At 53.5% G+C, this 27,933-nt stretch overlaps 1 protein-coding gene across 3 annotated transcripts in view; it reads left to right on the plus strand.

Moving 5' to 3' along the window:
• Nucleotides 1-27,933, plus strand: part of OTOF (otoferlin) — a 76,607-nt gene that overhangs the window by 35,105 nt on the left and 13,569 nt on the right. For 2 of the 3 annotated variants that reach the window (XM_035563600.1, XM_035563602.1), the window contains exons 6-27: nucleotides 7,479-7,552; nucleotides 9,412-9,538; nucleotides 9,806-9,860; nucleotides 11,486-11,617; nucleotides 11,976-12,038; nucleotides 12,674-12,758; nucleotides 14,067-14,226; nucleotides 15,313-15,499; nucleotides 16,032-16,218; nucleotides 16,939-17,162; nucleotides 18,405-18,513; nucleotides 18,865-19,048; nucleotides 20,943-21,063; nucleotides 21,840-21,940; nucleotides 22,393-22,483; nucleotides 22,964-23,080; nucleotides 24,329-24,481; nucleotides 24,977-25,166; nucleotides 25,550-25,674; nucleotides 25,984-26,118; nucleotides 26,630-26,791; nucleotides 27,801-27,920. In XM_035563600.1, coding sequence (XP_035419493.1) covers nucleotides 7,479-7,552; nucleotides 9,412-9,538; nucleotides 9,806-9,860; nucleotides 11,486-11,617; nucleotides 11,976-12,038; nucleotides 12,674-12,758; nucleotides 14,067-14,226; nucleotides 15,313-15,499; nucleotides 16,032-16,218; nucleotides 16,939-17,162; nucleotides 18,405-18,513; nucleotides 18,865-19,048; nucleotides 20,943-21,063; nucleotides 21,840-21,940; nucleotides 22,393-22,483; nucleotides 22,964-23,080; nucleotides 24,329-24,481; nucleotides 24,977-25,166; nucleotides 25,550-25,674; nucleotides 25,984-26,118; nucleotides 26,630-26,791; nucleotides 27,801-27,920 — 2,902 coding nt within the window. Of the gene's footprint in view, nucleotides 1-2,943; nucleotides 2,974-7,478; nucleotides 7,553-9,411; nucleotides 9,539-9,805; nucleotides 9,861-11,485; nucleotides 11,618-11,975; nucleotides 12,039-12,673; nucleotides 12,759-14,066; nucleotides 14,227-15,312; nucleotides 15,500-16,031; nucleotides 16,219-16,938; nucleotides 17,163-18,404; nucleotides 18,514-18,864; nucleotides 19,049-20,942; nucleotides 21,064-21,839; nucleotides 21,941-22,392; nucleotides 22,484-22,963; nucleotides 23,081-24,328; nucleotides 24,482-24,976; nucleotides 25,167-25,549; nucleotides 25,675-25,983; nucleotides 26,119-26,629; nucleotides 26,792-27,800; nucleotides 27,921-27,933 lie in introns of all 3 variants that reach the window. The other variant, XM_035563601.1, reaches the window with a different exon arrangement.

Here is a 27,933-nt window from a genome sequence, read left to right on the forward strand (position 1 = left end):
TAAGTTCAACGATGGATACAAGTCAGTAGCAAGGTACCAAAATGTCATGGCTGGTGGGGGGTTGCCCTCATCCTGGCCCATCCTGGTCATAGAATCAGGGAATCCTGCAGTGGTTTGGGCTGGAGGGGACCTTAAAGACCACTTAGTTCCAACCCCTGCCCTGACACAGGGTCAGTCACCAGAGGAGATGCAGGAGGAGGTCTGTGCTTTGCTCCTGCTGCTCAGTACCTGGGGGAGGTGGAGAGGATGCAGAATTTGGGATAGGATCGCTGTCCTGCTGCCGGGACGGTGCCTCCTCGCTGCCTGGCCATGCAGTGCTGGCTGAGGCTGGAGCAAACCGTGCCCTTTGCTGTGCATTGCAGTGAGTGAACCTTCTCGGCTTCATCTCCAGGAGATCATTCTTGGGGTGGGGAGGGCAGCCAGTGTTCCCTTCTCCTCTTGCGGTGGGCTCCCACGGGCTGTGGGAGGGTACATCTGTTTTGGGGGGGGGGGGTTGGTTCTTCCTCACGTTCATCCTCCTGGCTGTGTCTCTTCCAAACAGCGAAGACCCTGAAGATCCCAGGTACCGGGGATGGTATCTCTTCTTGTCTCAGGCCCTTTGGGCATTCTGTGTGCACGCATGTGACATGTGTTGGCATAACAATCCCTGCATGGTGTTTGGCCCCAAGGAAGGATCCTAACTGCTTCCTGCCCTCTTCTTACTGGGGGGCAGAGCTTTCTTGTGCTCACCCCACTCCCTCCTCCCCAAAGGGAAGGTCTTCTTTGGGTTTGGTCTATTCTCTCCTATGACCAACAAGGACGTACTTCCTTCCACTTGGGGGCCTTTTGAAGGAGCTTGTAGGATGAGATTTATCTGTCTGCCTAGCTATCCATCCATCCACCCACTCATCCATCCACCCACTCATCCATCCATCCATCCATCCATCCATCATGCATTCATCCCAACACAGTTCTTACTAGCCACCACCTCATCCTAATGTTATTTTCTCCACCTGTCCATCTGTGCATTGATCCATCCCAATAAAATCCACCCATCTCATTGAATTTCTTTCCATTCATCTGTCAATGCAATTCTTTCCATCCATCCCTCCCTGCATCCACTTCTATATAGGTCTGTCTCTCTGTCCATCAATCCCAGTGCCGTACCATCCATCCATCCATCCATCCATCCATCCATCCCTTCATCCATCCATCCATCCATCCCTTCATCCATCCATCCGTCCATCCATCCACCCATCCATCCGTCCATCATCCCTCCCTCCATCCACCCATCCATCCATCCGTCCGTCCGTCCATCCATCCACCCTTCCATCCACCCACCCATCCGTGCACACGGCCAGTCAGCCAGCACATTCCCATCTCATTCTCATCTGGCATGCCTGCTTGGTGCCTGATGCATGCTGCTGAGCATGGTTTTGAGGGGAGAAGGCGGGTGCAGGTTTTGTCACTGCAGCAGGACGAATCTCACCTAACTCATCGATCTTTGTGGTTGCAGAGCTAAGGCTAAGGGCAGAGAGAAAAAACACCTCGTGTTGCCATTCAGGTACCTGACTCCCCCTCCCCTGCTTTGGCCCAGGCTCACTTTCCTATAGCTCTCCCTTGGAACAGCTCCAGGGCAGGGCCACAAGTTCAGCTGTGCTAACGAGAGTGCTTAAGACCAAGTTTCATGAAGGCACAAAGTGGGAATTCCCTGGTGATGCCATCCTGGGAAATCCGTGTCCTTCTCTGGCACCAAAATGCCAAACTGTGGCAGTCGGAGAAGCTTCGTTCTGCAACGAGGGTTGGAGCAGGAGAGGCAGGGGGTGAAGGATGGGACAGAGAGAGAAATGCAGCATCAGCTGCTCCACGGGGCACTGGAGGAGGGATCTCTGAGCCCCTCACGAAGCTCAGCACTTCTGCAGCCCTCGCATCCACCCAGGTTAATGGGATCAGCCACCCGAGGATGCTGATCCCCATCCAGAGATGGGGGCAGGGGAACCCCAGGGGCACCCCAGGGTGCTTTGGATGGGCTCTGGCTGTGGCAGGGAAAGGTCCTGCAGGGACGAGTCCCTTGGGGAGATGCAGCAGCTCATCCCCATGGCCTGTGTGTGCAGACACAGCCAAACCAGCAGCACTGGAACAAGTTTGGTGCAGGCTGGGCTGCAGGGATTATTGGGGTCCCTCTCATTTATTTATATTTATATTTTTTGTTTATATATGCATATATATATATAGCTTATATTTATATGATATATATATTATATTTATATTTATATTTATATTTATATTTATATTTATATTTTGGGCCATGTGATTCGCTGGTGATTTTGTTTTTATTTAGTTGATTTTCTGCTGAAGTTCAGTGTCCCCCCTCGCTGTTTCTATCTGTCTCCGTAACGCAGAAAACACAAGCAGCCCATTTTTTTTAAGAGGAAGCTGAGGTCCAAGAGCTGAGGCTTTAAGAAAGCCAAAGCCAAGAGCCCAGCGAGGTGGGGCTGGGAGCTGGCACAGCCAGGGGACGAGCCCCCAGGCCGGGGTGAGGTGGTGACAAGCCACAGCTTTTCAGGGAGCTTGGACCACATGCATGAACCACAGAGGAAAGCCTGGCGTGATTTAAATCCCTCTCCACCCCAGGCAGATTTACAATGTAGATGGCGCAGCTGAGTGGCTGCCATCGCTGTTTGCTTTTCCGGGTGGATTTCCTTGGCTGCTCCCCTGCTCCAGGCTGACCCCTGCCCGTGCTGGGCTGAGCAGAAGAGCCCTGCTCCTCCTGCACCTAATGTTTGGGATCAGCCTGGCTGAGAAAAGATGCCCATGGCCACAGCTGGGGATGGGGTACCCGGGAGCACCCCTGAGGAGCAGGAGAGCTGCAGGAGGGCTGCTTTAGTGGGCTGGCTGGAGCTCCTGAAACGCACTGAAACTCATTTGCCTTTTTTTCCCCTGACACCCGGCCACCGGCTCCAGCAAAGGCAGAGAGAAGACAAAGGAGCACAAGTAGGTTTGCTCTCCCCGCTCCTTCTCCTCCTCCTTGTTTCCAGCTGTTCTAGCTCACCTTGGGGCTGGCCTGGTGCCTGCTGTGCTCCCCCCTTCTCTAAATCTGAGCCTCTCGGGTCCGGAGGAGCTCGGGTCTCTTGGATGCTTGGATGTTTGGGGCAGGAGAGGGGTTTGGCGCAGGACTGAGCACACAGGACTTGGCACCAGCTTTACAGCGCTGGTGCCCATGGGTCAGGCTGCCACATCATCCACGTGGACGTGTTTCTTCACCTCTTGCCTTGCTTTTATCCCGGTCGCTTGTGTTGGTACCAGACCAGGCTGTGCCTGAGCAGCATCCCCCAGCCCCCCGACACAGATCTGCTGGCGCTTAAGCTCAAGTCTCCTGCGAGTACAGGCTAATATCTGCTGCCCAGGGGACAACCCCTGCCCCGTCAGGGCACTTCCCCACCCGTGTGGTTTTCTTTGGCTCATATTCACTGCACTGCTGCTTAAAGACCAGTTTATGGCAGTATTTTGCTGTGTTGGTCAGGCATGAACAGACAGGCACTCGCGTAAAGACAGGAGACAGGGAGGAGGTGGGGAAAGGAGAGAAGTGTCCTGAAGGCAGACACGAGAAGAGGTGGGAAGAAAAACTCCCTGCCCTGAACAGCCCAGCCCTTGCTGGCCTTCCTCCCACACTGGTTGGAAGGGGGAGAAGAGGGCTGGGGTTGCGGTTGGGACTGGGGTTGGGGTCTTCCCTGCACATTATTAAAGCTGTCCGGAGGACGGTGTGGCCCTGGGGTCTGTCCTTGGCACACGTGGAGGCAGCACCCACCTTACAGACAGAATTCCTGCAGAGAAACGAGCCGTGACAGCCCCGCTCTCCTTCCCTGCTCTCAACTCCCCAGTAAAAAGCAATGATTAGAGTGTCCTTTCTACCCCTGAATAATTAACCAGTAACCCGCAACCAGATCTTTAACCAGAAGCTGCCCAGGAGAGGGGCTGCTTCCAGCTCCCTGCACGTGCTGCAGGTCTGCCTGCCCCTGCTGCGGAGCCGTGCTCTCCTGGGAGCTGCAGGCAAAACGTGGATGTGCCTTCCTCCATCGGCTGAAGACGATTAATCTGCTCAGTCCCATGTTAGGCACCAGAAAATCCGAGGGAAGAGCACCGGGGGAGGCTGGGTGGATGCTCTGGTGTCTAATATGGGGCTAAGCTTGCTTGGAGACACCAAACCAGGTTGCAACGGGCCAGCAGCTGGCACGGTTTTGGAGGGAGCAGGCGGGCAGGCTGGCGGCATCCCGGTGCTGCAGGAGGCTAAAGCCAGGCTGCGGCAGAGGGGGTTGTGGCACAGCTTGCGTCGGCATCTCAGGTTCACGGGTCCTCATGCAATATTCATGCGGGGACGGTGTCAGCTCTCCGCCGGCTCCCACCCGGCTGCTGCCGCCTGCCTCCACGTTTTAGCCCAGCAGGAGCAACGGAGGGGCTGGCACGGCCTTTCCTTAACGCTGCCAAAACCCCTGCTGTACCCAGAGAGCAGGCTTTTGGCCAGGGTCCCCGTCCCTGCTTGACCCTGACCTGCTCGTGGGGCACGAGGACATGGCCCTCCTGCCATAGATGTTGGCGGCTCTCCCGTCTCGGCAGAGCTCTTCCAGTGTCTCCTGGAGGAAGCCAGCTCCTGGCGGCCGGAGGGTGAAGGTAGTACCCCTGTGGGACAGGGAGGGGATGGGGGCAGCGATTGGGACCTGTTGGTGCTCATCTGGCTTGGAGAGGGGGCTTGGGAAGGGGCTGGAGCTGCTGGGGGGGTTACCTGGGTGTCTGCCCCCAAAGCACCTGGGATGGCTTCCTCCTGGTCCTTTGCTTGCTTCTTCCCTTGTCCTTGATATTTGCCACGCACGCTGCCAAAATCCACCCAAATCCACTCCCTTGTGCTTTTTTTGGTTTTCCTCGGTGGCTGTTTCCTAAATACTCGTCCCCCTAGGGCTGCAGTGCCCGGGGGAACACCAGGAGGGGCAGGGCGAGGGAAGAACTAGGGATGAGCCGAGCATGGGGACATGGCTGGGTGCCCTCTGAACTCTGCTCTGGAGCTGAGGCTCATCTCATGGGTGGGCTAGAAGCTGTCAGGCTACGTATTTCCCATTTCTGGGGCCTCTTCATAGCATCCTAGAATGGTTTGGGTTGGAAGGGACCTTAAAGACCACCCAGTTCCACCCCCCTGCCATGGGCAGGGACACCTCCCACCAGACCAGGTTGCCCAAAGCCCCTTCCCACATGGCCTTGAACACCTCCAGGGCCACCAATCTGACCTAGTCCCATCCCTAAATCATGTCCCCTAGTGCCACATCCACACATCTTGTTCCACATGGCCCCAAGCCAGCCCCATCGTTCCCCTGAGGGGGGCAATCAGATGCTGTGCTCACCAGGACCCTATAAACCCTTGGTGGCCCTGGAAGGAGCTCGATATTTTGATGGGGCAGCAGCACTGCCAGTGTCTTCTCTGCAGGTTCCTTCTGGATCCATCACCAGCTGCTTTTCTGCTTTGTTTTACTTCCCAAGGAAAAAGGCAAAGCCTGGCGCAGGCTGCCCCGAGGAGCTGTGGGTGCCCCATCCCTGGCAGTGCCCAAGGCCAGGCTGGATGGGGCTGGGGGCAGCCTCGGCTGAGGGCAGGGGTCATGCCCATGGCAGGGGGCTGGAACCAGGGGGGCTTTAAGGTCCTTGCCAGCCCAAACCATTCCACAATTCTGGAAGTAAATTCCCAGGACAGATACAGTGATTTTATCACCAACCATCTGCAAGCAAATTGCCTGCACGACAGCTCGGGGGCTGGTGAGATTTTCTTCCCCATTTTTTAAGGTATGTCTTGAAAAGAAGGGAACATAACGAACACCAGAGGTGTGCAGCTTGCTGAGGGGCCGTTTGTTTGCTAGAAGGAAACTTGGCAGTGGAGACAGGTCTCGAAGCAGAGTTTTACAGCCTGAGCTCCTGCATTTGCTCATAAAAGAGGGAGTTTGCAAAGGGTTTAACAGTGCTGCTGCCCCCGCAGCTGCTCTGGGAACATAGATCCCATTCCTCGCCCATCCTCTGGCTGCCCATTGAGGGGCTGCCCCTGTCTGGGGGTCCTGCGGGCAAATCACAGCCACCAGAGTGCCCTGAGACCTTGAGCACTGCTTCATCCCAGCCAAAGTCCAAGCACCTCTCCAGCAATTCACTCTTTAATTTAGAAGGGAGTTTCCGCACGGTCTGATTGTGCTTCCGCCGGTTTCAGTTCTGCAGATGCTGTGGCTACTCTGGGGATTTTCAGCTGATTCTTGAGGCTAAAAATCCACATTACTTCCAGTCTTGTGCAACTCTGAAGCTCCCAAGTCTTTGCAACAGCAGCACGGCCTTGCATCCAAGTAACAGCGAACGGTCTCGCAAAAATGTCTGCAAATCTGTTGTTGCCTTCAGCAATCTCTGACCTTTGGTTAAATCTGTATTTTAGAGCAGTCTGGCCGGTGTTGTGATAATCCTGTTGCGTACCGAGTGCTGCATTTTAAGGGCATTTTATATCACCCTGCAGTACTGTGCTTTATGCAGGTTAGAGTATTTGGTGCTGTACCAGAGCAAGCCAGGGACTAGAAATTAAGTTCATTTAAATGGTCCCAGTCCGTGAGGCTGTGGTGAGCTGAGAAAACACCCCGGGAGGCATCCATTTAAAAAGCTACTTGAAAGTCTGCTTGTTTCCTTCTGAACTGGGTGAGGTGTAAATGGATGTTAACAATAAGGTGAATTTTGAGCTCTAGAAGCCAAACATTTTATCTCAGACTCCTGAGATGCTTCTGTTGAAATGGGGAAGTAACACAGGGTCCGGATGCCTGAAGCACTTGTGGTTGCATCCCACAGCAGCATTCGGAGCTAGGGGAAGTTTTCCTTCTGACGCTTGGCTTAAAGTGATTAACATTTTTGGAAAGCATCTGGCAAGCAGTTCGCAAACCTTTGCCAATCCAGCCCAAACCCTCCCGAGCGAATTTGACCCCAGCCCAGAGAGCAGGTGGGGAGCTCAGCCCTGACCCCCTGCAGGCGAGGGGCACCTGCACGGCCTTGCTGCATACCTAGCCAAAGACGTTACTGATTTTTGACACCAAGGCGGTTAGAATTGGTTACTTTTAGTGAACAATTTTTTTAGGTAATTGCCCTAGGGAGCAATCGCACAGGGGTTAGGAGAGGAAGGGAGCAGCGGGGGCAAGCAGAGAGCAGGGGCATGGGGCAGGTGGAAGAGTTTGCTCGTGCTGATGCTGTGCTCCAGCCTCGAGTTTTATCTCAGTGTGGGGCATTTCTGAGAAAATGTGACCCAAGACTCAGAGGCAGTGCATTTATGGGGACTCTGGCGTGCTGGCCCTTGTTTGCAGCTGTCTGTGTCTGCTCTATCAGCTGACATTCCTCTCTTGATTTGACCTGTGGAAAGCTCCTAATGTTCTCACAACCAGATCCCAGACGACTGCACTGAAAACACAGGATTCAATGTATGTGGTTTTTTTTTTCCCTTTCAGAGCTGGGAAAGGAGTTTTTTCAGCCATGAAGCTCGGCAAGGCACGTCCCACAAAGGACGACCATCGGAAGCAAGGTAGGTGCCAGGAGGAGGGTGTTCCCTGCTGTGCTGCTTTTCCACCATCTCCCACACCCCAGGAAAGCACCTGAGAGACCCCACGAGGGGCTCACTTTGGGCACAGCCCGTCTGTAACTCAGGGATGGGGCAGGGAGTGCTTGGTGCAGAGAGAAGAGCTGGAGGGAAGGTCTCCGTGGGGAAATGGGGAGTGGGACCTGATGGAGAGAGTTCCCCAATGAACCCTTTGCCAGACAGCAATGTGCAACTGTGGTGAAAAGACTGGTGGTCACGCAGGCAGCCTCCAGCTTGTTTTTAGGGGTAATTCACAGACATGACAGTGCCAAGCACAGTTTTGCCCTTGCACCTTGGTGCTTGCACAGCAGAGCAAAGGACGGGCTTGGCCACCGCGGGGCCGCCTGAAATTGGACGCCTTCCTGGAGCCGCACGAGGGACAGCGATCCGAAATTCATTGCTGTTTCCATCCAGATCGAATATTGGGTTTCAATGGCAAACAGTTGGGGCAGTACGTTCTTGTGAAGAAGGAGGAAACGTTGCATTAGATGCTGGTTCTGGCGACTTCCCCGCACCTGGTGGCAGCTGGTACACGGCAATAACTTCTTCCCCAGCTATCCATGTGCCCCTGGCTTTTGCACGCTTTGCAGGGGCTCTGCTCACTTCATACCACCTCTGTCAGAGCCCTGGTCCTGCCAGCTGGTGTTGGGATGGGGTGGATGTCTTGCCTCCTTTGGTTATACGGCAACATGCGCTGGGTTTCCTGCTGTCAGACCACACTGCAGTGCTCCGCGAGCAACACATCGGTTTTCTGATTCATAGAGTCACAGAACCATAGGATCATGGAATCACAGATTTATAGAATCACGGAACTGCTCGGGTTGGAAGGGACCTTAAAGATCACCTAATTCCAGCCCCCTGCCATGGCAGGGACACCTCCCACCGGCCCAGGCTGCCCCCAGCCCCATCCAGCCTGGCCTTGGGCACTGCCAGGGATGGGGCACCCACAGGGCAACCTGTTCCAGTGCCTCACCACCCTCTAACTGATGAATTTCCTCCTAACACCTCATCTAAATCTCCCCTCTCTTATTTTAAAAACATTCCCCTTGCTCCTGGAGCAAGCTGGGGGCCTGCCTAGGCTGGTAGAGACAGGAAACCTGTCCCCCAGGAGCAGCGCCCGTGCTGCGAGAGCAGGTTTGGTGCTACCCCTTGGTGCCACCAAGCCAAGCTGTGTTCCATCACCTACACCGGGATGTCTGACTCAAAGGACAGGAACTGTCCCTGCTTTGCTTGTTGCCTCTGAAACTGCTCGTTTCTTGCCCAGAGCAAAGGCAGGAGGGCAGGCACTGCATGCACATGACCCCCACACAAGGAAGCTCAGCATCTCAGCAACTTCTTTCAACAGAAATGCAGACCTCTGGGTCTGCAATTGCCAGTTGGCTTTGGGGGCTTGACCCACCTGGGACGTGACCCCTTTCTCCTGTTTTTCCAGACCCAACCACCCCCGAGCTGGAGAGCTGGTTGCCTTTGCAGCTGCTCTCCTGGTAGCTCGCTCTGCAGCTTGCTCCAGTGTTGTTTTACCCCTTGAAGTCTGGGCTGTTCCTCATTTCTCAGTTTTCCAAAGCTTACTGCCATCACAAAGCCGTATACAGCACGTTCCCCGGGTGGAATAATATGTCACATGAGGCAAACCTCCTTTTAATCCTTTTTGGACTGGGCTGCCTGTGAGCTGACCTGACGCCCATTGTTCTTTGTGTTATCGGGTGAGGTCGATAGGACGTATTGCTTACCTTTCTCTGCACCTTTAATTATTCACTGAGTGGAAACAGCAAGAGACATTCTTTTGTCTCCGTGTGCCTATGCAGATGAACCCGCCGTTCTGGAGGCAGAAGACCTGGACCGAAAAGCCATGAGGCTCGGAGGGGGGCTGGACCCGGACACAATCTCCTTGGCCTCCGTCACAGCTGTAACCACCAATGTCTCGAATAAAAGGTGAGGGCCAGACGTGAGCTTGTGCAAGCAGGGGGGCTACGCTGGCACACGGGGTAAGGGAAAAATCATGTCATCCTGTGCAAGCAGTGCTTTTTGGAAATGTCCAACAAAAGAGCACGAATGTGCCATGGTAGCTTGCAGCTCTGGGGTTTGCGTTCCTCACATTCAAGCGGATTCCCTGCAGATTGCAGGGCTGCCAATGCTCTGTCCCAGCTGGCAGCAAGTCCATCTGTTGGTTGACTGATGGTTCCTTCTGCCCCCTCAAAGGTCCAAGCCCGACATCAAAATGGAGCCGAGTGCTGGGAGGCCGATGGATTACCAGGTAGGTGACAGCGCTGCGTCCACAGCTCTCAGAGGGGAGGATGCTCGGCTGGATGCTTTTAGGAGAGGAAGAGGCAGACTGAGAGCTTTTATTTCGAACCTTCTTGGACCATGAATGTCAGCAGAGTTGCTGCCTGAGGAGCAGGAGCTCCTCATCCCAGCACGTGTGCCCCCCTTCCCGCGGGACAGCTCAGGGGCCAGGAGGAAGGACCAGCGTGGCTTCCCATGAGCTGGAGTTTCAATAGCAGAGCAACACGTTCTGCATTAAGCCACTTGCTGGTGTGGCTCCCCACCCTGAATCCGATTGCCCAATCTGAAGCCCAGAAAGCCCAGATTAATCTGTAATAGCAGCAGGCCACCTCCAAGGCATTTCTCTTACTTCCCAAGACCTTTCAGTCTGCCAGTTCATACTGAAGACTGCAGAGCCTGGCAGTTAGCAGCCAGAAAATCGCTGTATTTCCTCGGGTAGGTTGGGACATGGCTGCTGCTGTCTTCTTCAGCAGTGCTCCATTCCTGCCACTTTAATCCAGCACTAGAAGAACCACACATTTGGTTTCCCAAGGCTCATATGAGCCATATTGCTCCCATTTTTTTTTACCTGTTGGTGTCGGCGTGATTCATAAATTGGTTTCTCTCCTCATTTTCACCAAGGCATGCTGATTCGGCAGCAATTTCGCTTTATGTCCTCGCCTCTTGGCACAGCAACACCTTCCTGGGGACATCTTGGAATGACAAAAACAATGATTTTTGTTAGAGATTTATTGCAGAGCATTGCCAGATCCACTTGTGCATCCCAGACGAGACCAAACAGGAGAAGCAGTTAGAGCAGTATGTATGTGGAGGAGGTTTAATTAGACACATAATGAACCTAGACCAAACAGTGAGGCTTGCAAGCAGTGAGTGTGCTCGGTTCAGGAGTGGTGCAACCAGAACATGAAGAGGAGGGGGAAGGAATTGCAGCCAAGAGACAGAAGGGACACAAGTTCTGGTTATTCCACCCCTGCAAGCAAGAGGATCGCAGGAGAGTGTCTGTGGGGGATGGCTCATTTCTGGAATACGACGGGTTTGCGGGATGCGTTTACACCTCAGCTCCATTGTGCTGGGTTGGTTTGTGCACTGTTTTTAAGGAATGGTGGGAGATGTGGAGGTAGGGAGCCGTCTTGGGCAGAGTGACCATGACATGGTAGAGCTCTCTATTCTGTTCTATGACAAACGCCAGGCAGCCTTGCCCTCTTCCTCAGGGGGCTCTGTTACCCTTTCTCAGCTGCCTTGCAGGAGCACTGCACCCTCTGCATTTTCTAGCAGAAGCACCTTAAGCCAGCTGGGGTGTCACCAAACAAGCCTCTCCTTCCCAAATCCCCTGGACTTTACGCCTTGTAGGAAGCAAACCCATGCTTCGTGCTCTGGGGAGGAAGGATCAGGGATGCCCTGGGTCTCCTGCTCTCACCACCTCACAGCTCTCAGGCTTGTCCAAGCAGCTGGGTGTCCTTGGTGTGACAAGGAAACCCCAAAGCTGCCAACACTGTGATGAAAACGCTTCAAAACCAAAAGCCAGGAGATGGGAGTCAAGGAGCGGCATCTGATGCTGCCCTCGGGAGGGGAAGGCCCACGAATCCCTCTCTGCAGGTCAGCGTCACCATCATCGAGGCCCGGCAGCTGGTTGGGCTCAACATGGACCCTGTGGTCTGCGTGGAGGTTGGAGAGGAAAAGAAATACACGTCCATGAAGGAATCAACCAACTGCCCTTATTACAATGAGGTGGGTCTGTCCCCCAGCAATGCTCACAGACCCCCTGTTTCTACATAGTCAATGAAATGGGATTTCTTTTCACCCGGGGTTTCTTTCTTCTGTCAGTTTTTGTCAGAATAAGATGAAATCTCAAACCACACAGAAAAAGAAAGGGAGCCTTTGCCCTCTGGCATTTTACAAATGGTACAAAGCGATCTGTGCTGACCTCTTCTCGGTTTTTCCAAGCAGTCGGTTCTTCCTCCTGGTTGCTCGGACCACAGATGCTGCCAGGGGCTGGAGTTGTCCTGGCGGAGTGGGCACCATAATGCCATCTTTCGTCCCCAAAGGAGCTGCTCTCCTGCCCTCACGCCTGCCCTTTTCCTTTCAGTACTTCGTCTTCGATTTCCACGTGCCCCCAGACGTCATGTTCGACAAGATCATCAAGCTGTCCGTGAGTGAGCGCAGTCGCGTTGTCCTTTTTACCGGGCTTTGAAGAAAAAGACCCCATTGGGAATGGATGTAAAGTCCCTGACAGGAGCTGAGGTGTTCGGCCCTACAAGCTTCACCCTTCTTGCTGAGCCCTGGTCCCTCTATGCCACTGGCCTTCAATTGCTGCGGCCACACAGCTCTGCTGCCGTGTCCGCTGTGCCCTCCGTGACTGACTGTGGGTGTTTTGACTCACCAACTAGGAGCCCCCACATCCATCCCATGCACAGACCGGTTGTACAATTTCTCCCACAAAGGGAATTAAGGCATCGATTTTGATCATCCTAAAGACCTTTCATGTAAATGTCCTGGTGCCCTGGCGTCCTGGTGTCTTGTTGCCATAGTGGCTGGAAAACTGCACCTTGTTGCAAAAATGAATTTCTTTGCATTGCTTCTGTTCAATCCAATTAATACAGGCTTGCAAGACTGCTAAGCAAGAGCTGCCAACCCATCTCTGCCTCTTAGAGTCCTAGTACAGACTAAGGTCCTGCACCGAGCAAGGAAAATGCATCAGCTCCCTTCCTGCCTGACACCGAACACCTCCGGAAAGAGCCGGGGCATAGGCAAACCTCTGACTTGATTTCCCCTCTTGATTTCCAGGTGATCCACTCAAAAAACCTCCTGCGCAGTGGGACTTTGGTAGGCTCCTTCAAGATGGATGTTGGAACCGTTTATACCCAGCCGGGTACGTAGCCACGGTGTGCGACTGGCATGCGTGCCTACCTGCACCCCTGAATAAACGCCTTTGCAAGGCAGCCAGGCAGGCACTGCTCCCTTGGGTGATGCCAATCTCACTTAATTAGTGTCCTAGACATAAGCAAGTCAGCTGGGCTCCCTCTGCAGCCTAGAAAGAGCACTTGGCACCTCCAGAGAAGGTGGCATACCCCACCCGGAATAAGGTGGCACCTCTGCATGTGCCAGCTCTCTGCTGACCCACTGCAGAAGCCCAGGGTATCTTTGCAAGCACGGCATTGACCTTTCAAATAGCCCAAGGTCCTGGGATGAGGTCCTGGGATCTTGCCCTCTGTGTCTCACGTTTAAACCAAGAAAGGGAGATGCTCAGTGTGCAATGAAAAAGAGAAAGATGTTGATTAGTGCTGCTGCTGTGTTGCTGTGCTGATGGTAAAGCCCGCAGTGACGGGGCTAAAAGTGCAGGTGGGCCTAAAGAGCGCTCCTGAAATCTGCTGTGCAATTATGGGCCTCGTTTATAGCACATCTGTTTCAGGGAAACCTGTTTTATAGAACTATAAATGAGAAGTGAATGCTTTTGGCATTCTGTCCTTAAGCGCGGGCAATGAGAGCAGGCACGGATGGGATTAGTTTAGGGAATTGTGTAAAAGAGGTCCAGAGGGGTCCCTGGAAAGCTCATTCAGCCCATGCCTTGCTCCCTGCCAGTTTCTCCAGGACACTTCTGCCTGAAAAGCCCAGTCCCTGAATCAGGGAATCATGCTGGTCCTGCCTGGGGGACTGACAAAGCAAACACACACCCAGGGGACCTATGAAATGCCTGCTCTCTGCAGAAGAGCATTGCCCCTCTGAGGGCCCGGTGCTTGCAGCATGCCAGAGCTGAACATATCAACTTCCCTTTGGAAAAGATAGCTCCAAGATCACTGCATTTTTTTTCCTTGCTCCCATGTCATGCCTATTGCAGCAGTCTGCCTCTGTAAATAAGCCTGAGAGCTAAGGCGTAAATGGAGCCTCCAGTGCCTGCACTTCAAGAGTGCTCAGCAAATGGTGCTGGGGGGACAGAGGGAGCATCTGGTCAGGTTCCCTGCTCCACATGAGGATGAAATCTGTCTCACACCATCCAGAAGGCACGTTAGGCCTTAAAGACTTCCAGTGGTCGAGGCTACATCCTTCCACAGACAGTTTATCCCACTGTTTCTCTGTCTTTAACATGAGACAGATCTTTTAATGAATTTTTCGGGAGGTTCTGTCCGAATTCCTGCTGTGCTCCGTTCCGACAGTGACTGTCTTGTCCCCTGGCTTCCAGAGCACCAGTTCTACCACAAGTGGGCCATCCTGTCTGACCCCGAGGATCTCACCGCCGGGCTGAAAGGTTACCTGAAATGTGACATTGCCGTCGTAGGGAAGGGTGACAACATCAAGACTCCACACAAAGCCAATGAAACAGATGAGGATGATATCGAAGGGTAAGGATTTGCAGAGCCAGCTTCACACATCCGTTCTCGAGAAACACCTTTCGTGCCTCTTTACCTTGGGTTGTACAATGCAGACAGCAGCCTTCCCAGAATGCCCCTCTTATGCCCGTGCTTACCTTGTGCAATGAAACCAGAGAGACTGAATAAGTTGATTTTTCAGAGAGAAAACAGGGCCCTGTGACCCTGCAGGCCCTCTAAAAGGCTGTGGAAGGAAAACAAAAACAAAAAAACAAAACAAAACAAAACAAAAAAAACCAACCAACCAACCAACAACAAACAAACAAACAAACAAACAAAAAACAGGAGAGTTTAAAACATAGTTCTAGCCTCAAATGTCTCAGGCTAATTAAATATCTCCATGTGCATCCACAAGCTTTAAAATCCACTTCCCAGCCTCTCACCACATAGTCAGAAACCCAGACTAGGAGCAAAACGGCCGTGTAGCTTTCTTGACTTGCTGGGATCCGGGGCTGGAGGCACCAACTGAGCTGTTTTAGGTGATAGTTCTGTGCTATATTTATGATATTTTGTCACTTTTTCTTGGACAGCTCCATTTCTTGGACAGGTCCAGCAATTCCTCTAGAAATTATTTTGTTCACATCATCCCCCACGGCTCTCATTTCTTCTCCCAGAAAAGGAAAAAATCTGCCAATAAAAGGCATTTGGTGGAGTTCAGGTCTCACCCCCAAATGATCATCCCTCCTACCACGAAAAAGGAAAGGCTCTTCTAACATCCCTTTAATAGGGCCTGCTTTATCTAAATTAGGCCAAGTTTAATTGTCCCCTAGACTCCACTGACTATAATGATTACACCCCTTAGGTGGGACGCAGATTGTCCCAGGGGCACCTCAAGGGACTTCTTTAAGATTTTGCTTAAAAAACCATCCCTCCCCATCCCAAAACAGGAGGACGCATGGAGGCAGGACAGCAATAAAATGCAGGGCTGCAGAAATGGTCCTCTTTCCACCTCCCTGGGCCAGTGCTCAGAAAGTGGGGCAGCTTCTCGCCCCTTATTAGCCTTTCCTGCCCAACCTGGCAACCCAAAGGCTGTGCCCAGCTCAATTTGTGCCATTGCAGGAACCTCCTCCTCCCAGACGGGGTCCCTCCGGAGAGGCAGTGGGCTCGTTTCTACATCAAGATCTATCGGGCAGAGGGCCTGCCCCGTATGAACACCAGCATCATGGCCAACGTGAAGAAGGCTCTCATTGGCGAGAACAAGGACTTGGTAGACCCCTACGTGCAGGTGGTCTTCGCGGGGCAGAAGGTGAGGGAGCTGCATGCAGTACTGGGGGGGTGACATGAGCAGGAGCAGTCTTGGCACAAGGACACCAGGGGAGGTTTAGGTTGGATATTAGGAAAAACTTCTTTATCGGAAGGGTTGTTAGGCATTGGAATGAGCTGCCCAGGGAAGTGGTTGAGTCACCGTCCCTGGAGGTCTTTAAAAGATGTTTAGATGTAGAGCTTAGTGATATGGTTTAGTGGAGGACTTGTTAGTGTTAGGTCAGAGGTTGGACTCAGTGATCTTGGAGGTCTCTTCCAACCTAAATGATTCTGTGATTCTATGACACGGAGGCATGGAAAAGCCGCCGTGTTTGCTGCATACGACGTTCCCCTCTCTTGTGCAGACTAGGATGGGGTGGCAGCAGCCCCAGTAGAGAAGAGCCTGTTATGTGGGGGAGCCACACGGCAAAATGTGGGTTTTGGTGGTCGCTAGCAAGAAGGAATTCCGGTTGTGATGGGTTTTGAGCTCAGACCACCCAAGAGATGTCAAACACCTTTCTTGTCCTGCTCGGCAGGGGAAGACGTCAGTGCAAAAAAGCAGCTACGAGCCTCTCTGGAATGAGCAGATAATCTTCACAGAAATGTTCCCCCCCTTGTGCAAGCGGATAAAGGTCCAGATTCGAGACTCAGACAAAGTTAATGACGTGGCCATTGGTACCCATTTCATTGACCTGCGGAAGATCTCTAATGAAGGAGACAAAGGTAAAGCTACAGCGGGGTGCAGATGGAGAGATATTGCTTTGGCAGAGGTGCAGCACAATAGCCCAAGCTCTCTCCCCACCCCTGGAGGTAGCTGCTTTGTGGTGCCCTGCTGGAGGGACCTTAGCTTGCTGCAGTGGCCTTCCGAGGTCACTGGACACACACTTTTTGAGAACCAAGCCCCATCACAAGCCTCCAGTCCAACACTTGAAAGCAAAGACACCCAGGAACAGCTGGCCCTTCCAAAAAATGTGTTCCCAAGAAGGGGTGAATATCTCACAGGCTGCCACTTCCACACACCCAGGAACACACCAGCACACGTGGGCAGGAGCAATGCAAAAACAAAGATGGGTTTTGAAAAAGGACTAAGGGGGGAGTCCTCTTTTTCTTGACTCTCCCATTGGGTGACTTGCTCCATGGGAGACTTGCCTCTGTCTTTGGACTGGTGCACCGCACAGAGCCCATCACTGCCTTGACTGCAAAACTGTCTCCACATGCAGTTGCAAGAAGGCATTTCCATGCACACACATCACTAGATGATCTTATAGGTCCTTTCCAACCTGGTGTTTCTATGATTCTATGATTCTATGTGCATATTTAAGTCCACATCACTGCACACACGCCAGGAAAGTGATGCCAACCCATGAGCATGTTTGCACCCTGAGACACAGACGTGCCCTCCTTGCACACCCCCTCCCTACGTGCACGTCTGGTCTGCTGCAGGCTACCTGCCCACCTTCGGCCCCGCGTGGGTGAACATGTACGGCTCCACTCGCAACTACACCCTGATGGACGAGCACCAGGAGCTGAACGAGGGCCTGGGCGAGGGTGTCTCCTTCCGGGCCAGGCTTCTGATGAGCCTTGCTGTGGAGATTTTGGACACCAGCAACCCGGAGATCAACAGCTCCACTGAGGTGCAAGTCGAGCAGGCCACATCAGTTGCTGATGTAAGTCTCCCCTAACTGTGCAGAGCTGAAGAGTGAAGAGTTATCTCAGTTATCTCAGTTAGTTATCTCTGTTATCACAAACTGAGGATCTCATTTAGTGTTGCCCTAAATGTTCTGGATCGCCCAGCATAATGAAAGCAAGTCCTGCAAGGATTTCAGGTTTTATGATCATTCAGATGATGGGAGTTAGAGACAATGAGAGTCATCTCCTAATGCCAGTGTTCTCACTCCCATCTTTGAAGGTGGGGTTAAAACAGAAGCCAAGAGCAACTTTTCAGTTGGGCAGATAATGATAGGAAAAGGGGGAATGGTTTTAAACTACAAGAGGGGAGATTTAGATGAGATGTTAGGAGGAAATTCTTCCCTCAGAGGGTGGTGAGGCACTGGCACAGGTTGCCCAGAGAAGCTGTGGATGCCCCATCCCTGGAGGTGTTCAAGGCCAGGCTGGATGGTGCCTTGGCCAACCTGATCTCATGGGTGGCATCCCTGCCCATGGCAGGGGGTTGGAACTGGATGGTCTTTGAGGTCCCTTCCAATCCAAGCCATTCTATGATATGATTCTATGAAATCTATTTCCCAACCAATTCTGGCAGGGTGAAACTGCTCAGAGAAATTAAACTGCTGCTTCCTGACAAAAGGAAGTCCCACAGCATTAGTCCTGATGTGTAAAGCCTGCAAGGCCTTTGCCCATGCCCTGTGTAAATGGGCACATCCAGGCTTGGATGCCCACACATGCCAATCCGTGGAGCCAAGTGTGGGAAGTAGAAGCGGAGCAGTCGGATGGCAGTGCACATTTAGTGTATTTTGGAAATTAAGTGGTCTCAGTTCACCTCCAAGGGAAATTAAGCCACCTGGAAATAAAGCCGTTCCAGTTCTGAGAGACCATCCAGGTTTGATGCAGTTTGATAATTTCACCTGGAGAACAAACTCGGGTTCATATACCTGAGTGTCATTTAGACAGTCCCTCACAAACGAGGGATGGCTGATCTCAGTTTATCCACCACATTTAAACATTAGGCTCAAATCTTCAACTAAACTCTCTCTGCAGTGAGCCTGAGACCCCTCAAGTAGGTCAGGCTGAGGGGGACACCCCAGCGTCTCCTTGAGAACCCATAGGTGGTGGCACCTCACCTCCAGAGGGCCCCTGGGGTGCTGAGAGGTACCAGGTGATGCACCCCTCAGCCCAGCACTGGGTGTCCCTTGGGCTGACCTGAACCCCGATCCATGGGATTTCCCCTGCAGAACTGCACTGGGAAGATGGAGGAGTTCTTCCTCTTCGGAGCCTTTCTGGAAGCGACCATGATCGACAGGAAGATTGGTGACAAGCCCATCAACTTTGAGGTCACGATAGGTTGGTTGGGTTTCGGCGAGGGTGGTTTCGGAGCATTTACAGGGGGGAATGCAGGATCGAGAGCCAAGAGCAGCTGTCTCCTTTTCCATGCTACCACGTGCCAGAGCACACGGACCAGGGATGATTGAGAGCCCTGGTAAAGCAGCCAGGGGGCAGGGATGGAGAGCAGGGGATGGAGATATGCCATCAATTTGTGGCTTCTGGGCAGGGTTTTGGAGAACTTAACTCTGCTGTCCCACATGGGTCCTGCAGAGAAAATATCCCCAGCCTGAATGAGAGGCAGGTCACCGAGCTCGTTTAACCCCCAATAAATTACAGCCCCATGACTTCATTTCACATTTTATTCTCGAGGTAATTACGGGAACCAGATCGACGGCACGGCCAAGCCCGTCCTGCGAAGGAAGAAGGAAGGAGGGGACGGCGACGAGGAGGAGTCCGAGCTGCTGCAAAACTCGAGTGAGGATGAAGGTGGCGAGGACGGAGAGATGGTCTCCGTCTCCTCATCCCAGCCCATGAAGCCGCTGGTCACAGACAGGTGACTTGCCCGCCTGACCACAAAAGGGGGCAGAGATGGGCTCCATGGGTGTCCCCACATGTGCTGGGCGTCCATGGGGCCGTCATGGGGCCTAGCAGGCCTAGGGCCACGAGTGCCCTATGGAGGGAACCCCATTCCCTGCTCCAGCAGGGGCATTGAACTAGATGATCTTTCAACATCCCTTCCAATCCCTGACATTCTGTGATTCTGTGATTCTCTGATGTCTAATAAGGGTTGAATTCATGTCTCCCCCACCTGGCCAGCTGTACACCCAACACTCGTGGCTGTCCAGTGCTCTGACCCTGTGGTAAACTGGGATGAGGCTAAGCAGTGGATTCAAAAAGCATTCAGAAAATAGGTCCGTTCCTGTACACGTAAGCTCCATGCGTTCAGGAAACTAGTCTAAATCTGGGTCCTTCCTGAGGAGCACTGCCACCCTTGGTACTGCACACCAGGGGGGAGAGGTCTGGGCTTCACCTCTTTGCTCTCTTTATCTGCACGACAGAAAAATGTCACAGGCACCACGTGGAGGCAGGCAATATCCATCTAGAGATAAGGCATGGATTTCAGTAGTGAGGGTCATTTGTGCTGGGACAAGCTGCTTTTTCTCATCACATGGGATCTTAAAAGCTATACAAGGTCACAGCCATCCAGAGAGGGGAGGGTGCCAAAAAAAAAAAAAAAAAAACACTGGAAAAAAGTTCTTGAGAATGAGCTAGGCAGGAGACTGGGATGAAAGACAAAATCTTCTCTCCCCCTAGTTTGCAGCATCTCTTTTGGTCAGTCTATCTATCTCCATTCCTTGCAGTCGTGGACAGGCCACTGGCTGGTGCTTGACAGAGCCAGACTTGGTCCTGTCTTTGGTCTGTGGATACACATCTGGTTGTCAGCAGACAGACTCCTTCTGCTCTACCTGCCTCAGTTTCCCCAGCTGTAAAATTAAGACAACCTTTTGCGCCTCCTTAACAAATTGCCATGTAGTGTGCAGGTAGCAATGACCTTAACGTACGGACAAGATCCAAACAGCTGCAAGTGGGATTCTGGTTGGTGTTTTCTGCCCCAAGCAGCTGGATCAGAAAACCCCAAACTGAGCGGGATCAGCGCACGTGTCTTAGTGTGTCTGGGCTGGCCTTCAGCCCCAGCCTGGGTTTGCACGTAAAGGACTTGTACTCAGGAAAATTAATTGGATGTAACCTAATGAGAAGTACTCGCAGCGGATTATTTTAGCTGTGTTTTATCAGTAAGTAGATGTTATTTATCAGAATTGATTGGCTGACTGAACTCAGTTGGGAAACAAAGCAAACCACATTGAACTGGGGCTGTTTGCCCTCCAGTTAAGGTGTCTGCCTGGGGGTCCCTCACTTGTTCACCAGCTCCTTGTGTGGGTGAACACCAAATGCTGAGGGGACACACTTGGAGAGCCTGGGCTCAGCTGCTCATGCTCCCTTCCTCAGAGCATCCAGCCTCTGTGTGCCGGGAGCCTCTCGCTCGAGCACAGGGCTCTGCTGACATCTTCTGGATGGAAATACCCTCGATGGCTTCAGAAGGATGAGCTGAGGCTGGTTTTGGACTAAGGGTGACCCCTGCAAGATCTGCAGTAGCTTAATGCTAGTAGCTTTATGCAATAGCTTTATGTTTGGGTGGGCTCTGGCTGGGGACAGAGTGGGGTTCCCTCCTGGCAACGGCCAAACTGGATGGGGTTTGGGGCAGGGAAGGGTGCTGGGAGAGCTGGAGCCTCTGTCCTCAAGGGCACAGCTCACGTCAGCCCCCTTTCTCCCAGCCTGACCCCCCATGTGCCCCTTCCCCATCACAGCTCTGCCTCCGCAGGAGAGGCAGGGGACAGGGTTTGGTGCTGGCCAGGGGCACTGAGCGCCTCTTCTGCCTCCTCCCACAGGAACTACTTCCACCTGCCCTACTTTGAGAAGAAGCCCTGCATCTACATCAAGAGCTGGTGGCAGGACCAGCGCCGCAGGCTGTATAACGCCAACATCATGGACAAGATTGCAGACAAGCTGGTCAGTGTGGGCCATGGAGGGAGGCAGCCAGGGCTTGAGTTGGCCATGAGGCACTTCCAGGCTCCCCGAGCATTTCTTCAGCTTGCCACAAAGCTGGGACAAACTGCAGGACTCAGTAACCCACTTGTGCAGAAAGGGGAAAGTTCCCCCATGTGAAATGCTCGATTTGAACGTCCAAATCCCAGGGGCTCATTGAATTTTCTGTGAGTTTGACCCAGTGGTCCCCACCAAGGGCAGCAAGAGGGGGTTGGCTTTGCCTTCATGGACTTTAGGCATGAGCAGGCCACTGGGAGGTCTCCCGGAGCCTTCTCCTCTCCAGGCCCAACACCCCCAGCTCCCTCAGCCTGGCTCCAGAGCAGAGGGGCTCCAGCCTCTGCTCATCCTTGGGGCCTCCTCTAGACTTGTTTTAATATGTCTGTGTCCTTCTGGTGCTAGGGCCCAGAGCTGAATGCAGTGCAGGTGGAGGCTCACAAGAGCAGACAGTGGAGTAGAGGGGTCCAAATAGGACCCACAAAGAGAAAACCTACCAGGTCCAGCCAAGACACTGTGGCCTTTGCTCAGCCACTCTCACTGGGGGTAATGGAGCTATTCCCACCACCCAGAACCATCTCCCCCATACAAAAATGCCCCAAACCCTAGCCCTGTGGACATCAGGTCTGGAAAAGGAGCAGATGCTTCCCTCTGGCAGCACCCCAATGGGGCTGCTGTCTGTGGGGCTGCTGTGGGGCTGGACCCCACCCCACTGACCCCTCATGGCTTCCCCCATTGTGCTGCAGGAGGAAGGGCTCAACGACGTGCAGGAGATGATCAAGACGGAGAAGCCGCACCCGGAGCGCCGGCTGCGAGGGGTCCTGGAGGAGCTGAGCAGTGGGTGCCTGTGAGTAAAAGATGGGCAAAGGCGATGTGCTGCACACCCCTGCTCTCTGCAGGGCTACGGGCAAGGTTGTGGCACTGGGAGTGTGACCTCACCTTGACTGGTCATCCTCTGGAGGATGGGAGAGCATTTCATCCATAGGATTGTAGAATCCCATAATTCCAGAGGGATTATAATCCCGTAATTCCATCCAGCCTGGCCTTGGGCACTGCCAGGGATGGGGCACCCACAGCTCCTTGGGGCAGCCTGCTCAGTGCCTCACCACCCTCAAAATAAAGGATTTCTTCCTTTCCTTTTCTTCCATTGCATTGGCACCACTCCACATTGGCTGCCTTGTGGCTTGGGCAAAAAAACTGAGGACATTTCTCCCTAGTCCTGGTGGCACAGAGGCAGCCACACTGCTTGAGGGAGCCATCAGGATCCTGCAGGGTTCATGCTGCTGACCCTTTCCGTAGGCGCTTCGTGACGTTGGCTGACAAGGACCAGCACCACTCTTCCCGCACGAGGCTGGACCGGGAGAGGCTCAAGTCCTGCATGCGGGAGCTGGTGAGTGTGATGCAGCCAGGCAGGGACATGAGGAGGTTTCAGGAACAGAGCTAGACCTTGTCAGTGCAATGGGGAGTTTGGTCCTGGGGTGTTCTGGTTTCTCTGTGCATGGAGGGATGGAGGTTGTTTCTGAACAGAGGAGCCCAAGAGCACTTGGGTCTGGTAAGGGTCCCAGGTGTCCCGTGGGTTCACAAACAGCTGAGGGCACTGGAATGGAGGATTTCTGGGAGCCCTGCAGAGCACAGACGCTTCAGCAGTAGAGAAAACCTAAATATTTGGGGCTGGTAGCCCAGCTCCTTACAAGGGAGTTAAACAAGCAAATAGACATCCAAAAGAGAAATACAAAGAGCAGAGACTTATCCAGCTGGCACAGCACAGGCCATCAGCTTCTGTAGCCAGCTGCATACCACCAAGCTACAGATTTATCCTGTGAAAACCTACACGCCCCTTGTTCTGTCCCGGGCTCTCCTTTAACTGCAGGAGAACATGGGCCAGCAAGCCACGACCCTGCGGTCGCAGGTGAAGAAGAACACCATGAAGGACAAGCTGAAGCTGGTGCAGAACTTCCTGCAGAAGCTCCGCTTCCTGGCGGACGAGGTGAGAGCCCTGCCATGGGGACAGGGACGGAGCCGCGAGGCAGCAGCCAGGCCTCATGGAGGCCTCTGCACGCCCTGAGGGGGGAGAAGGCCTCAGCGCACAGCTCTCGGCCAAGGAGCCTCTCTGCTTTTCTGCACTGCCCCAGGCCTCCCAGGGTTGTCTGGTTGGAATGAGTCAGTGCTAGAAGGAATTTAAGAGCCCTTCTCAGCTGGCCACAGAGCTGGGCCCTCTTGCAGCTGAGCTGAAGGTGGTCTCGCCAGCCTCCAGCCATGGTGAGGCCGTGCAGGTCCCCACACACCAGCCATTGGAAGGTAGCACCATGTCTACACAGCACTGAAATCATCACCAGGGGGATGCTTCTGGCTAGGCAGGGAGCTGATAAAGTACATGGCTCTTCAGAGGGCTGTGGGATAAAGCCCTGTCCTCCTGCAGGACTCAAGCCATCTCATTTTTATCATAGCAGCATGCTCTTGCTTCACTCTGGCTCATGGGTAAGAGATAATACACCATTACATGACAGTTCCTCACAGCACTTCCAAAGAGATGCTGCATCAGCAGGAGCTTTTTTTCCTTCCTTCAGAAAATTACCGTTCCTCTGATATTTTCAGTTTCAGATTGGATCAGTGGGGTGCAGCCAGTGGGGGTTCCTGGCCCTTGTGGAAGCTGTAGTCATTGCACCTCCTGTTCTCACTTCCCATGGCAAGCTCCCAGGCTCAACTACATATTCCTTGCTGCAGTAAGGGCTGCCTTGGCTTGGACTCTCCACTACAGAACATAAAACAGACTGTAGGGCATGGTGGGAAATGTTCAGACAGGGAACCTCTTCCAGAGCAGGGAACGGAGGAATGGCCCCTGCCCTACAGTCTCCATGGCCACTGAGTGAAGAGGAAGGAAGAATCTTCAGTATTCTAACCCAACATTATTGTTATTGTTATTGTTATTGTTATTGTTATTATATTTTAAAATAATTTAAATAATAATAATAATTCAAATTAGAACAAACGTAAATCCCAATTTCTTTCCTGCTAGGCTTCACCCTGCTGAGACTGGCTCTCAGCAGCTTTGCTTAAGCAGACAAGGTTCTGCAGTGGGAGGCTCAAAACCATTTTTATGGCCCCAAGGTGGCACGAGGCACATCCATCTCCTGTGGGATCTGCTGAAGTTGCCTTCCAAAGGTCTACAGCCCTGCCAGTGCCTCAGTGGTCAAAGAGCTGAGACACCGACAGGGCTCTTTGCTGGTGTTCGCAGCCCCAACACACCATTCCCGACATTTTCATCTGGATGATGAGCAACAACAAACGCATTGCCTACGCCCGCGTCCCTTCCAAGGACATCCTCTACTCCATAGTGGATGAGGAGATGGGCAAGGACTGCGCCAAAGTGAAGACCGTCTTCCTCAAGGTGCCTGCCTGTCTTCCCTGGGGAACTGCAGCCAGGAGGGAGATGGAGAAGGGGCAAACCAGGAGGATGGGAGATGGAGAACAGGCTAACTGGGAGGATGGGAGCTGGAGATGAGGGAGCTGGGTATCCAATTTTGCTGGTGGTTGAATACTACGCACAACAGATCCACCACTGATAGTGGCAATGTGCTGCTAGGAAGTGTAAACCACTGGTCATATGCAGTCTGGTGGGTGATAAATGGCTGTAAGGAGAGAGATGTTCGATCCGGCTGGCCAGGAAAGGGGAATTTGTCTTGGAAAGAGGAAGCCAACGTGGTAGGAAAAAGATAACGCATGAGACAGAGTAGTGGGCATGATCCAAATTGATGAGGGCTGCGTCCCTGGGTGTAAGTGGGGTACAAGCAATGCACTGGAAGGGGAGTGCAGCAAGAGGTGGTCTGTCCAGCTCTAAGGCCTCCCCTATTGCCACCTAAACTCATCTGTCCTTTGCACCCAGCTACCTGGGAAGAGGGGTTTTGGACCTGCCGGCTGGACGGTTCAAGCCAAGATGGAGATTTACTTGTGGCTGGGCCTCAACAAGCAGCGCAAGGACTTCCTGAGTGGCCTGCCCTGTGGCTTCGAGGAGAAGAAGATCGCCAGAGGCCAAAACCTGCCGTCCTTCCCACCCATCAGCCTCCTTTACACCAGTAAGAGCTTGCTGCCCTTGGTGGCTCTGGGGACAGAACACGGAGGGCAGGGGAAGCCTGATTGGACACCACTTGGGCCAAGGGTCTTCCAGGAGCTGAGGGGAAATACTTCCAGTTGTTCCATGGGGAGTTCTATGGCGAGCTGGGGTGTGGGAATTGTGCCTCCTCCTCCCTGCCCCGTTCATAGCTGCCGTTCTGCATGCTGAGAGCAGGATGCTGGGGAAGTCCTTATCCATTTGGGAATCGTGTTTTGAACCAATTTCCTTCATTAGTGCCAGCCCTGAGCAATAGCATGCCTCAGAGACCTTGCTCTCCAGGCTGAGCCCCACGGCTGGGCTCCAGACTTGTGTACCAACCTGTCTCACTGCCCCTCTCCATTGCAGAGAAGCAGGTTTTCCAGCTGCGAGCCCACATGTACCAGGCCAGGAGTTTGTTTGCTGCCGACAGCAGCGGCCTTTCGGACCCCTTTGCCCGAGTCTTCTTCACCTCCCAGAGCCAATGCACTGAGGTGAGCACCATCTCCTGACCTGGAGAGCTGGTGGGAAGCGGGAGTAACTTGTGTCTGCTTTCCCGTTGTTGTGGCTTTTTACTACTGGGAAAAGTCCTTGGGAGATGCTCCATGGCTTGCTGGCCCAAAAAACACGTATGCAGCCAGGCGCTGGAGCTGCTGCCTGAGACGTGGCTGAGACAGGCCGGGGCTGTGCTCATTCTCCAGAACCCATCCCCGTGGCTGCCCCTGGTGCAGGAGAACTGAGACCAACAGCCTGCGTGCTGCCCCTGCCCAGGGTCCCAGTAAGTCCCTCTTCCTTTCTTCCAGGTCCTCAATGAGACCCTTTGCCCAACCTGGGACCAGCTGCTGGTCTTCGACAACGTGGAGCTGTACGGAGAAGCCCACGAGATGCGGGATGACCCCCCTATAATTGTCATTGAGATCTATGACCAGGACACTGTGGTAAGATGAATCTCAGCAGAGGAAAATCTCTCATATAGATGCTGCAATCACTCCTGGCTCACAGGCAAGGCGAATAGTGCAGAGGGTGCAAGAAGCAGCCTTTCTCCTGACCCTTGGGAGAAGGTCTCCCCACATCTCCCAGGGCATGGACTAGGAGCCTCTGCTTCTCATTAAATCTCTTAGACTCAACTGAATGATATCTTATTTATGGAGAGTGAAGCGAGAGTTTTTGTGAGGTGGGAATCAAGGAGACGTTACCACAGCCTTTCCCTTCAGAGAAGCTGCTCAACCCTGGCCTTCTTGCTGTCCCAGCCCTAGGCCATCTCCTTCACCTTACTTGAAGATGCTGATGCTTTAGGAAGCGCCTTTGGATGGGAAGCCAGGAGTGAAAGCTGGCGCTGAGCTTTGGTGTCCCAGGCCCAGGGGGCTGGTCGTGTTCTGACCATGGTGGGGAGAGCTGGGAGGCGTCGTGCTGGGCCAGCAAACCTGAGTGCTCTCTTCCCCTCCCCAGGGCAAAGCTGACTTCATGGGCCGCACCTTTGCCAAACCGGTGGTGAAGATGTCAGATGAGCAGTACTGCCCGCCGCGGTTCCCCCCGCAGTTGGAGTACTACCAGATCTACAGGGGCAACTCCACCGCGGGCGACCTGCTGGCAGCCTTCGAGCTGCTCCAGGTACCAACAACCCCAGCCTGAGGGAGGGCAAGGACGGGCTGGAGGGTTGCAAGGCAGTGGGGTCAGTCCATTTTTACACAAACAGCAGGTAGTTCGTACATCCTAGAGGAGCTAGAAGGGTTTAACGCATCTACTGAGCCATGAAGAGGGCAGCTCCTGCCCAGTTATGCTGGTCAAGATGATGCGCAGCGAGTCCCAGCTTCCTTCTGGACAGGGCACCCCACTAAAGGGTTGCATTAGCCCAAACTCTCTACAGCGTCACTGGGAGATGCCAATGGGAGTCTTGGGGCTCTCTGAGATGCCAGTTTGAAGGTATAAGGAAAAAGGGATGAGAATTCAGATCAGCATCCCAAGAATATGGCAAAATTTTATCCACACAGTGCATGGAAGTACCAGAGTTAAACCCTCCCTCTCTCCTGCCTTCTTTTCCATGCACTGACACTGTCACATTTGTACGGCCATGTCTCAGCAGTCTCCTGGTGTGCAGGGCGGGGGTGAGACCTCGCAGCTGAGAGGAGAGAGGCCCTGGCAAACTCATCACAGTGGTGGCTTTGGATGTGCTGAATGGCTGCAGGCTCCTCTAATGCAGCTGAGTACCAGCTGGGCCAGCGGTCTCAGGGCTGGCCACGCATCTTTGTGCACCAGGAGCAGGCAGTGCCTGGGAGGTGGCCCTTGGGGGTCCCTCTGCACTGACTGAGCCATCCAAGGAACCACCCAAGCAGCCATCTCATCCTCCCCAGCACCGGTAATGTGCTCCAAAGACAAGGCACCCCGGAGCTGGGGCTTTGGTCTCTGCCATGCCGTGATGCTGAGGGCTGTGGTGGCAATCAGACGGGGTCCTGTCCTCAGAGCCCCGGGGCAATAGGGTGGCTCACATGGGCAGCCTGGGCTTCTGGGAGGTGTCCCTGCCCGTGGCAGAGGGGTTGAACTAGGTGGGCTTTAAGGGTCCCCTCCAACCCAACCCATTCTATCATTCTCTGATCCTAATCCAAGCTGCTTCTCTTCCCAGATTGGTCCTGGGGGCAAGTCGGACCTGCCCCCGATCGACGGCCCCACAGACATGGACCGGGGCCCCATCCTGCCGGTGCCACTGGGGATTCGGCCGGTGCTGAGTAAATACAGAGTGGAGGTAATTGCATCGG

The sequence above is a fragment of the Cygnus atratus genome, chromosome 3 (genome assembly GCF_013377495.2).
Source record: "Cygnus atratus isolate AKBS03 ecotype Queensland, Australia chromosome 3, CAtr_DNAZoo_HiC_assembly, whole genome shotgun sequence".
Taxonomy (NCBI): domain Eukaryota; kingdom Metazoa; phylum Chordata; class Aves; order Anseriformes; family Anatidae; genus Cygnus; species Cygnus atratus.